The sequence below is a fragment of the Myripristis murdjan genome, chromosome 7 (genome assembly GCF_902150065.1).
Source record: "Myripristis murdjan chromosome 7, fMyrMur1.1, whole genome shotgun sequence".
In the NCBI taxonomy this organism is placed as follows: Eukaryota; Metazoa; Chordata; class Actinopteri; order Holocentriformes; family Holocentridae; genus Myripristis; species Myripristis murdjan.
In genome coordinates this window covers 28,309,562-28,321,988 of record NC_043986.1, presented here as the reverse complement: position 1 = coordinate 28,321,988, position 12,427 = coordinate 28,309,562, and the positions used below count along the sequence as shown (strand labels likewise).

General features: G+C 41.0%; 1 protein-coding gene across 1 annotated transcript; it reads right to left on the bottom strand.

Annotated features, from left to right (window-relative positions):
• Positions 1–1,939: 1,939 nt before the first annotated feature.
• On the bottom strand, positions 1,940–10,904 carry LOC115362716 (zinc finger protein PLAGL2-like). Its single transcript, XM_030056768.1, has 2 exons — positions 10,830–10,904; positions 1,940–7,917 (listed from the first exon to the last, which is right to left on the bottom strand). Exon 2 carries the CDS (start codon positions 7,468–7,470, stop codon positions 6,157–6,159), a length of 1,314 nt encoding a protein of 437 aa, XP_029912628.1. The 5' UTR covers positions 7,471–7,917; positions 10,830–10,904; the 3' UTR covers positions 1,940–6,156.
• Between the last annotated feature and the right edge of the window lie 1,523 nt (positions 10,905–12,427).

Genomic DNA, 12,427 nt, shown 5'->3' with positions numbered 1-12,427 from the left:
CGTAAATAGTCGCATATCGCCACCTAGTGGACTGGAGTGCGCATCGATATGACTTTTATTGCTATCCTATTTGCAGTATTATTTTAGATACAGTATAGTTTTGTATTTTTCATTTGTTTTTTCTTTCTCAGATTCAGTTTAGTTTCAGTTAGTTTTCAGTGTGAGATTGCTCATTTCAGTTAATTTTTATCGTTTAAAAATGTTTGTAAATACTTTGTGAAATAACTGCATTTCCTGTATCCAGTCTAGTATTTTGTTTATAGAAGAATGCTCTATTTTCACTGTTGCAACACTTAAAATGTTGTTGAAGCATTGAGTCAAAGCAGAGGCTGCAGCAAAATGTTTGATTTTAATATTTTTTTATTTAATTTAATGCAGCCTAGGACAGTGATTGTTCTGTGCTGTTCAGTAAAATACATTGTGAAGAGACTGCATTGTCTACATCCATTTGGTATTATTATGCTGTCCTTGTTTTTTTCACACCTACTTTTAGTTTTTAGCTTAGTTACAGTTAAAGTAATAACCTTGATCTTATATTCTATTAACTAGACAGAACATTTAGCAGTGGTCTGCTTCACCCACAAACTGAACTCTAGCTACTTTCCTGTCTGTCCTGTCTCACCCACTCTCATCTGGAAACTTCTCATCTAGATAAAATATTTGTTCCAATCTAAAAAAAAAAAAAATGTTTCATATAAACTCATGTTAATCTGGAACAAAGCTGTACTCAATCCTCTGTGTCCAAATCTTATTCTAATCTGACTCATGTCTCCATCACTTCCCTTTACCAGATCACACAGATTTCTGCATGCTGTGATAATCTCCCTACTGCCCATACCTCATGTCTCTGGACTCAGATTTATTAATTTTCATTAATAGATTATTTCTCAGTTTCAGATGAAGTTAAACTTGAAATGACTGCAGCAGAATCTGAACTACACAGGGCAGACCAATAATCTCAATAGCTATTTATGCTGTATTTCCAGAAAGTCTATTGCAGATTGAAGTTTTTTATTGATGCCAATTTTATTGAAGCATCTGTTAAAGTAATTATTTAGTTATTATTAATTAGTAATTAGTTATTATATACGGTTGTGAACCAAATGCCCAATGTACATATATTAAAATCTAATTTTTAAAAACCAAATTCTTCACCAGTCTTGTTAATTGTCCAACCAAACCCTTTACTCGTTTGTTTTTACTCATTAAGAATAATGATGTTGTTTTTTCTGCAGTGTAACTCACAATGCTGAGTGTCATGTCCTTACATGGTGATTCACTGGTTTCAGCCCAGGTTTTAATGCGCTGTGCTACATCCTGCGCATTTTTTTTCTAAAGGAGCAATTAAAGTCATTGAATTAAAGCTCTGTATGTGTCCAACTGTGAGTTTAACAGCTCCCTGCTTTCACCCAGAAACACATAAGGTGTGCTTCCTTTTCATGTCCCTTTTCTTCAAACTATAATCCTCTGTATTTGAGCTGCTATTCTTCTCATAGTTTCAGATTGAAAAGCCAGCCTTTTCTCACTTGCTCATCTAGTTAGGTCACAACACAGCACCCTTTTACAGCTGTAGTGTACAAATCCATGGATCTTTTGTTCAGTGTATAGAAAAATGAAAAGTATATCTAACAAACTTATTTTTCCTCCTTTCACATTTATATTATGCCTGAAGTAATAGAAAATGATTGTTTCACCATTCAACTTATTTTCCCTACACAATGTATCCACTCTAAATGTCTACACCAAGAAAATGAGTAAAAAAAAAAAAAAAAAGATTACTAAAAAAGAAAAAAGCCTCCGAGTACAAAGTGCACTCCATCCAGCTTGTGACTACATCTTCAAAATGAATGCCTTTAATTCCCTTTAATTACAACCCTTGCTAATATTAACATCATGAAAGTCATTACTCTTGAAGAGGAAAAAACAACAAAACACATTGGAAATCTAAAGAATGATTTATTGTGTATTGCTTTATGTTTTGACAACAATTAGAAAATAATATGACAACTGCTTATTTTCTTTTCATCTTTCTCTAATCTATTGGGTGATAATACAAACACCTAAAGCAAAATTGATCTAATTCAACAAAGTTAAAAGTGGTGAAACCTGCACTGTAGTGGTTCTCAGAGCCAACCTGAATGCAGGCTACACAACAATAACATTGAATTATCATCAGGTAAATTGATGGGTAGAATAACTAGCCTGGCGTTTCGTCCACCCCCTGCCCTGCACAGCTTCTCTACCGTTCAGTCTGGAATGCCCTCCACATCAGGTTATTGTCGCACTGACAAACTGATCTAACATCAGATGTTCCAGTTAACTTGATTTATGACCATGCATTTAGGGATGCAGCAGTAAGATGCAGATGCCACGGTACATTGAGGAATCAGCATTCCTGACTTGGAGTCTCTGAGCCATAACTATAGAGCACGTAGCTGATGTTTGTGTCCCAATATGACAAGTGGTTTATCACTCACCACTACATTACATCAGTTCAGTGTCTTAACACACACTGTGAACCACTGTTTCCTCTCCACATGTGGTGTCCAGTCCTGCACCACATTAGTCTGCTGGTTTTCACTCCAGCTTAATATCATAGCATCTGATTTCACTGATTAGCACACTTTAACGAGAAAGAAAGACCTGGGTGATTTACTAATGTGACTGCCTTAATGGCATGTTAACACTGAAGACATAAACAGAGAATCACTGGGTGATAGGCCAGTAGCTGCGTGTTGTGCATAAAAAAATTTGTCACTTTTTTAGTTGGGCTTAATGACTGTTGTTTTCGACACTGCTGGGCTCTCATGTTAAAACATGACAGATCACTCTTTACTGAAGCCCCCACTACTAAGAATGGGAAAATGAATTTGGGAATGTGTTTGAACTTTTACTGGACATTAAACCCAAGAGCCTAGGTACTCAATTCTGGTATCGAGGTCTGGTGTCTTGCAGATTTTTGTTCCTCAGTGGTAGATAAAGAGTCACACCTGTCCAGTGTACAGCATGAGATACTACCTGGTGTCAGGTAGATACAGACCAGGTGGAGCTCAGTACCAAACGAGGAGGAGCAAAAACCTGCCACAGACGACTGGAATTGAGTCCTATTGAGTACTGAGACTGTGCAGACCACTTGCAAATCAGTCTTATAACTTTCTACTGTAGATAATAAATTGCTATTAGTTAATCTATTTCATTAAGTCAGCATTAAGTTGGTGCTTGAATTTGGCCATTACTTCAGGTTTAGTGCTCAGAGTCGATACTGGCAGTGGCAGAGTGGCATCTGTACATCCCAACTTGCAATTGTCCAAATTGCAAGTTGCAAAAACTCCAAATCGGTAAATGAAGCAGGTAAACATTCCAGACTGAAAAGACACACAACAATATGAGAACAGAGCAACGTGGATCGCCTGGCAACATGGTACTTCTTGTGCTAGAAATAATTTTGCTCTAAGCTAACCTCAATAAAAAACTATGGAGCTACAAAGTACATGTGCTTGTTCACTGACAAAAATAAAACTCTATACAGACATCTTCTCTGTAGTTAGGTGGAGAGTAACCTGTCGCTCTTCTCTGAGGTAGTAAACAAGTAGAAAAATCATCAAAGGCATGTACAGACAACATTATCTGACTCCAGCATACACTATTAGGAATTGAATGTATACCCAGTCCTCCAAAGTTGAAATTCTTTAACACATCTCCGTATCTTCAAGAGCAGTAAAAACCGCTGAATTGTTATATGTTAAAACAATTTCTGATGATTTCTGCAGAAGAAAAAATTATGAAAAGATAGAGGTAGAAAGTTTGAGTGAATTAAAATGTCAATGTCTGTTTCTAGATAAAGAGTTTAGATTCATAAAATCTACCTTTATAGTTTCAATCTAATGGCACAAATAAGAGCCAAAATAACTAGAAGCAAATAAAAATATAAACCCACAGTTCTGCATGTTTGTTGAGGTACATAGAATTTCAAAAGAGATCAAATTCATCCTTTTTTAGAAATGTCATAAGTGCTTAAACCCAGTCAAGAGAGTAGACACTCTTAAAGAGGCACAACAGTAGCATTTTAAGACATCGGTGCAACACTTCAAGGCTTGAGACGATGCTAGTGAGGAAAGTCCTTCAAAATACAGCAAATGTAAATAAGGCAGAAGAGTGAAAGCAACCATTTCAGTAACTATCTCTCTAAGTATCTTCTCTCCAACTTCAAGTCAACCACACGCAACATCTAACGGGAAGGGTCCTCCACTTCCACTTGAAATGACCAACTTCATGACGGAAAGAGGCCATTTTTAGGATACTCGTTCAGATCCTTAATTCATGCTATGTTGCAGTGCAACTCCATTAAAAGGAGCCCTGGAAATGCAGCAGCTCAGGCTTGAATCTCAAGAGACCAATGTTCCTCCAATAGTTCCCTTCTCTTGCCTTGCCTGGTCTTGGCAGCAGAGTGGAGGCAAGGCCAAGAGGAGGGACACAGCTTTCCACTAGAAACTCCAAGATCCAAAAGCATCCCAACCTCATGGGAATGCATCGTAATAAGAACAGTAAAACGGCTGTGAGTTTGGACAGGCACAAAGCTTGCCCAAAATAGAAAACACATGTAAGTGTTCTGAAACACCTTGGTGAATCTTATGCTGCATTCCGAGTGGGACATCAGAAAGTCCCAGCTTCGAGGCCGTAATTCTAACCTCCTACAAACCAGGTGAGAAACATGGACTCTTCAACATAAAATCCTGTTCCTCATGCAGCAGCTATTATGATATGTAGCAGTGTTAGTTATCTAGTTAGCACAAATATTTCAAATACGTGTTGAACCACTGACCACACAGGTGGTTTGATATATTTAAGGTCATGCAATATGAAAAAAAAAAAAAAAAAAAAAAGAAAATCCAGTGTACTTTGAGGATTATTCATAGTAATGTTAAGTAGCAAAGAGGAAAAATGGTGCAATGCAGTGTTCAGAGTGTATGCCACTAAGCTGACATAACATCAGGAATTGCATCTTTGAAACCTTGGCGCTGAGAAATCTCACCCAACTTTTCTGACCAGGAATTCTGATCTGAAGGGCCGATCCACTGCATTTTTCTTTGTAGGAAGTTGGAATTTCAGATTTTCTGACACCCCTGGAATGCAGCATAACATCTGAAATGATTTTGTATATAGCAGCAATAAAATTCAAAGAACTGTGCATTATATTTTTGATCAATCACTCTTTCAGTTGACTAGGTCGGTAGGTTTCGGGAGTAATGGATTAGATGTAATGGGTGTACAGTATTTTACAGTATACAGTATTCTGATTACCAACAATTGGTAACCATAATCCATCTTTATGGTTACTGTTAATTACAGTAATCAGTTGGCAGACACTAAAAATAGGTTACTAATCTCTGAATTATGCAGAAAGAGTTAAAGGCTAACAATGTCTCACCATTTGAAACTATTGTTAAAAAAAAAAAAAAAAAAAAAAAAGGGTAAATCCAAACAAATATTTAAACCTACTCAAACTGTACTGTTTACTCAATATTTTCCAGTGGCTTAAACTGCTGATTAAAAATGTTTGCAAGTTCTCACTATTCTGTAATGGATAACATTTTGAAAGTATCATTCCTCATCCTGCCAGTTCTTTTGGAGCTAAAAAGTTCAACTAAACAAATTTCCACTGACTTGAAAACTTTAGAAAGCAAATCCATGGAAAAATTCTAACCAATCTGCTGTAGTGTGAAGGTGTCACTTTCTTAAACATGGTAAATTCCAGAAAAAAAAAAACATCAGTGGTCTTTGAGACCACAGATGTTTCCATTACTGATCTAAAACTGTATAACTCAATGACATTGTGCTGCACCTGTGTCCATTCTTAAGTGCAACCACTGTTGGTAACAGATTCTGACTGAAAGAAGTACTCTATTTTGGTTGCACTGAGATAATCTCCTCCCTCTTTCAAGCTTACTTTAAATAATGAGGTAATACTGATGAGGTGATTTGTTGTGTTCAACAAAAGATAACTAAGATTAGCATCATTAGCATCAACGGGCTAAATTAGCATTTCTGTTTTACAATGGAAGATCCCATTCCCATTTTTTGCCCTTTTCATAAAGTATCCATGAGCATGTGTGAAGCCAACGTTTGTGGATGGTAGATCTTCAGGGATAGAGCTGCTCACTGCTGGAAGGCCTGGTAGTAGCGAGGTAGGGAGCTGGAAGTGCTCATAGCAGGACTGCTGTACCCCTGAGGTAGCTGGCTGTGGTTGTGGGCTGCGGGGCCCTGGGGTACATGAGCCTGGGGAGGCTGGAGGAGGGTGAAGGGCCCTGGAGCCTGGGAGGACAGGCCAGTGGAGGCGGATGGGGAGGAGGTGGAGGTGGAGGTAGATGGATAGCCCATCACCAACCCTCCCATTCCCATGTGGGCACTGTAGGGCGGCAGGCTGAAGGGCAGGAAGCCCAGCAGGGGACCCAGGTCCATATTAGCGGTGCAGGACAGCTCAGCAGAAGAGAGTGCTGGGCTCCTGGACAGCAGATGGGGGTCACCAGCCCCGACACTCCCCACACCTTCAGCCAGCACTTCTCTCTGAGGGGAGGCAGTGGTGGAGGTAGAGGAAGGGGCTGCACTCAGGTGAGGGGGTAGGCCACTCTGCAGGTCCAGAAGGAAACTGTCCACGTCAGCGCGAGGATATGAGGTAGATCCATGCTGGTACCTGGTCATGTTGCCGTAAGGCTGCTGCTGCTGCTGCTGCTGCTGCTGCTGTGGCGCAGGGGGCTGCAGGTGATGGTGGTGAGGCTGAGGAGAAGGGGGTGGCATGTGGCGACCCATGCCCATGGATGAGGACAAGGAGCCCTGCATGAGGCCATGAGGGTGGCCCATTCCTGGGACAGGATTGGCCATGGGGTAGGAGTTGTACATGGAGAAGGCCTCCATAGGCTCCTTTGATGCTGAGCCCATGTCACAGGTCACCGGGCTTGGCTCCTCCTTCACTGGACACGGGGTGGCAGGAGTTGGTGTGGCCACAGGGGTGTTGGGTGTGCCAGTGGGTGTCAACCCTGCCTCCTGGGCGTGGCTCTTCTTCAGGTGGCGGGTCAGGTGGTCTCTGCGCCCAAAGCGTTGTGCACAGCGTGGGCACAAGAAGTCGCGGCGACCGGTGTGCACCACCGCATGGCGACGCACGTCCTTGCGGGTGTAGAAGCGTCGGTCACAGCGTTCACACGAGTACTTCCTCTCCCGCACAGGCACAGCAGCACTGGCATTGCCCTCCGTTGGTGGAGGTCTGTCAATGTGGCTGCCCAGGTGCTCCAGCAGACCGGGTGGCCCCTCCGGGCAGGGCAGGCCTGCTGCTGCGCTGTGGGCTGCCACCAAGTGGCGTCTGTAACCCAGCTGGGTGTTGTACTGCTTCCCACACTCCTGGCAGTGGAAGAGCTGTCTGCTGGCCGGGTGGCTCTCCTGCAGCTGGCTCTTCAGATGATCCTGCTGGTGGAACATGGTCTAGCAGAAAGAACAACACTGGCTCTGCTGGTGCACAGGAGATCTGGCCAGGAGCCTGAGCAGACACAGACAAGACTCATGGGGATTTTCCAAGGAGCTGACCATCAGACTGGAGACCTCTGGGCGTCTTGTTAATTCAGAGTGCTGGGATTAATGGTAAGTGCTGTTTGTTGAGTGTTCGATGGTCTCTTACAGCAATGACTAGTGGTCTGTCCTGCTATACTGGGGCAAGCTTGTGTCCAGCGCTTGGTTTCTGTGACAGCAGCTGCCATAGCAACCCCAAAAGGGCTGCTGTGATGAGGAGCTTTGGAAGCTCTGACTGGGTCTGTGTTTCCTGAGAAGAGCTCTTGTGCTGGCCCACAAGTCTATTTTAGTATTCAGGCAGCCCCAAACGCCAGAGTTGCAGCAGCTGAATCAGAGAGGCAGCTAAGCATTTTTACAGTTCTGTAAAAAGAACACAGAAAAAATACAACGTAAATTTGACTTGATTATTGTCACATAATTTAAGCAAAGCTACAGTGGGAACCACGGGCATATTTATTAGTAGCAGCAAGGGATGCTGCTTAAAAGAAAGTCAATGAAAAAAATGCAGGCAGGAATTAAATTATGATAACTGAATTTCTTGTTGATCACTTCAGTGCACTTAAGGCAGCTTCTACAAGCTCTGGGAGTGTTAACCAACTAACAGGATAACTTATAACAAGACATAGATCAAATTATATTAGTCCTTGCAATTTAGAGTATGTTAGTCCAGTACATTTCTCCAAAAATAGTGGATTGGTGAAGTCTGCTGTTATGCCACTGATCCAGGATCAAATCCCAAAACAACTTTCTCAAATGTGTCTCACCCCCTGCGTAACAGCTGACTGAGCGGAGAATCAAAATATCTGAGGTGAGTGGACTCCAGGGTCAGAAAGCAGAGGGGCTGTTTTCTGGGTGAAGCATTTTTGATCAGAAGACAACCAAGTGTGCAGGCTGAAGCAGCAGGAAATAGGGCTGAACAATCAATCTAAACATTATTGAAATTCCAATATGGCCAAGTGCAATACTCAAATCGTCAGAGCTGCAATTTCTTGAACAAGGTAAAATGCGTGAAAAAACATTTTTCGAAACATAATGAAGTATTTTGGTGTTGCAGTCACTCTGGCCAACAAACTGTATTTTCCAGATCTAAGAAAACATATTTCTTTGTACATAACTGAGAAAATCATTTTAATAGCTTTTTCGTGAAAATGAAAATTATTATGCCAAAATTATCATTCCTACTAAAATCGTGAATCATATCTCAATCGCAGTATCTGGAAAATTATTTTTTTTACCAAGTTGTTCAGTCCTAGTTGAAAATTTCTTGATTGTTTCTGTAATAGTTTATTATAATTTAGAATAAAACAAACTTTGTGGTGTAAGGATTTTGGTTAATGTGTATTTGATTGTAAATAAGCAATGTAAATGAGATATTTTATAATCTGAAAAAAATTGCCACCAAAAAGAACAAAATCATCCCAATGAATAAATAAAAACTTAAGATTGAATTTAAGAATGAAAGAAAATAAGCAAATATTCAGTAGTTGGAGTCCGAGGTGATTTTTGCACCCAGTTAAATTCCCGCAGTTCTCTAAAAACAAAAAATCCAGAATACTTGAATATGAGCTCCAACAATATCCTGACTAACAAGTCGGTGCCAGAGTTTGTGTGTTAACTACTGTGTGACGTAATGACCCTGAATGCCCCGTACACAGAGCTGCAGAGGGGCTTCTGCTTCAGTATCTGGTTTTCAAAGTGGACTGCACACTCTACTGGGAAGTGAACTTCTAAGATACTGTTAGGTTAAAGTTCAGGTCATCTTCAGTAATTTCAATTTTTTTTTCTAACCAGATCAGATGAACAGATAAGAAAACCACAGTCATGTTGATTTCATTTGTTGAAACATCATGAAGTTGTCTGGGACTTCCCCTGCCAGATAGCTCCATGCTTGTTATTTTATAAGCTTAACACATTTACTTAACTGCCTCTGCAAGGTTTGAACAAACGAAAAATGATTTTCATATTACAAAAGGAAGGGCAGTTAATATCGTCTAATTACTAAAGGTGTAACAACGAAAAATAAATATGCTAGCAAACAGTAACTGCAGTTAAATTAATAATGTGTTCCTAACAGTGTCACATGGTATTACTGTGATTCAAACTTGTAGGACACATTGAATTATGGCAACTTATGAGTTTTACTGTTTTTTTAACTGCAGGAAATTAGAGATTTGGCATAATTTACAATTCACATTAAACTTTGTCATTGAAAATCACAAACAAGGGGCTTGGTGCTTATTTTTTGGCATTTATATTTATTTCAAAAAGGAAAAGAAGCGTAAAAAAGGTTCCCACTTTGTGTGCTTAAAATGCTCTCCCTTCCTGGCCTGCTCATGTTGTTCAGTCCAGTCTTGGCTCTTTCTGAGCTGAAACTCGTTGTCCTTGACTTTCCCAACAGATATCATCAAATCAACAGTTTAATTTACATCTGTAAGTTCATACATATACCTAATCCTTTCTCTCTCACATGTCCTAGTCAAAATGTCTACTCAATTAACGCGTCGGGACTGGAGCAGAGTATGTTTTTACAATACCATGACTGTTTATAGTACGTTTAGTTAATGGATAATGTGAGTTTAACCACACATGCCCAAACCTCCCCCTTCTGGGACACCCTGTCAAAATTCCAGGGTGTTCCCGACCTGCCACGAGCGGTGGGAATGCCGATAAAGTGCTGAATCCTGCGTTGCATCATTCCCAGTAAGTTGATAGCTGCTGGTGCTGGTAGTGCCATCTTGTGGGTCCCAGTGCGGCGCTGCCATGAAAGCCTGGATGCCCCTCACTTTCTGTGCGAAACTAAAGCCACTCCGCCGAGGTTTAGGCTAACAGCTACGGCTGTGCCTCCTGCGGCAGCGAGCCGAGGCAGGATGGCCTGGAAACCAGAGGAGAGCTTCAAACACGCTGCATGGCGGCTTGAATGAAGTGAAGTCTGAACTGGTGGGAACTGGTGGGACTGGGACGGTAACAGGCACAGGCTAAACTAAGCTGCTAGCCCGGCTGCTTTCACGACATTACGCGACGGAGATGAATTTAAGTTTAACGCTCAGCGGTTAGCTACCTCCGTCGTGTTAGTACGGACCGAGCCGGCCGCCGAGCCGCGGTGTGGATGTGTGGGAAGTTAGAGAGCCGCCAGCCTCGCTCGTTAAAACACAAAAGATGAGCGGCTTCTCTTAACTTGTATCGGGAGTTTGTCTCGGTGTGCCTCCCGTCTTTCCCCCAGCACAGTTAAAGCTCCTGCCCGCATCGACGGACGCCGGCGCATCGCTACTTACCGCTGCCCGCGTCAGCCCAGCTCAGTCTGCAGCCTCCGCTTCATATCCACATCGACATTTTTAACTAGTTTTTCAGATGTTTATGAGAGTCCGGGCCTGGACTGCTCGGCGCCGCGCTGGAAGCCATGCATTCTGGGAGAGTGACGTCACACCCCGGGCTCAGAGGAACTACAGCAGGAAACAGCTCGTGGTGTCTCGAGCAAAAATAATATCAACAACTAAAACAACAATTATTTTTATAACAATTCCCCAAGGAAGCCAGTGTTGAAAACAGAGGTAAATCAGTGTAACTACTAGAAGTCCAAATAATAGTAACGTGACACCGTACTGACAGAAAACAAGCTCAGCCTCTCAGTTGTTTTCTTCTGAATCATGCATCTGTAAATTATCTTTAACACTGGTTATATATATATATATATATATATATATATATATATATATATATATATATATATATATATATATAATCAGTCTCTAACCTGAATTTTGGAATTAAATAAGATGGCTCTGTTGCTAAAAAATAGAACGAAGAATGAGGCTTAGCAATGTGATGGGTGATGGTGAATATTAGAATCTTACCCAAATGTTTCTATATAGATAGATGATTTTTGTTTGTATTAGTTTTGTATTAGTTATTTGTTCTCTGTCATGTGCATCATCTGTATCATTACCTAAAAAGGTTATTTTGACATGTACCATGGCATAACTCCTTAATATGTTGTAAATACGCCTGTGGGAAAATGTTCAAATGGTCCTATATTTCATATATTTTATAGTGCTGTAAAGAAACCTTAAAGAACTTATGAAATGTTCCAAACCACCAGTATTAAAAAAAAACTCTGTCTGAACTTTCTGAGTCCTTGTGGTTCCATATAGAGCCTCTGTCCCGACCAGAGAGTCCTTGCAGAGCCCTCCTTTTCCAGGACGTCTGTTTCTGCTGTGCTCTAAATCTGTGGCTCTCAAGCTGCATCCGCAGAGACTTTTGAGTCCTGAGAAAGTTATAGGATATGAAAAAAATGTGTTTCCACTCTCAAATTTATTATCATGTCTATTTGTTCAGATTTTTTCTCTAATTGCTGTTTTTCTTGTGAAGTGCTGAGGAGCTCTTAGCCTTTATAGACCTCCTCTGATAATTAATCAAATGAAACAACTTGAAGAAGGATTTTTTTCCTCTGGTTGAGCTGTTTGCTATTCTGCCTGTGACACAGGGGAGTCATGAGCAGGCGTCACTTCTTTTTAAGGGCTCCCAAGCCAAAAAGGTTGAGAACAAATAAAAGCTGATATACAGTCATCAGATAATGAAAACAGAAACCTTGTGTGTAATGGCTGTAAAAACAAAACTACAGGACTGGAGGTAAACACAGGCTGTACATCAGTTTCTATACATAATGTGACATCATTTCAAATGCAATGGTACTGCAGCAATTAGTGACAATCCAAACTGCCTATGGATGTTTTGGCAATATTGGCTGTCTTCTGAGTGAGCGCTGGGGTGAAATCATAGCCCTGGAAAAAACAGTGCATTGCACTTCCAGACAGCTGAAAACAATTCCATCTGGCTGGTTTCGGTCATTCCCACTGAAGACTCCTCCCTTTTA

Excerpts from the sequence above, each read along its gene's own strand:
- LOC115362716 (XM_030056768.1), bottom strand. The coding sequence starts at position 7,470 with ATGTTCCACCAGCAGGATCATCTGAAGAGCCAGCTGCAGGAGAGCCAC.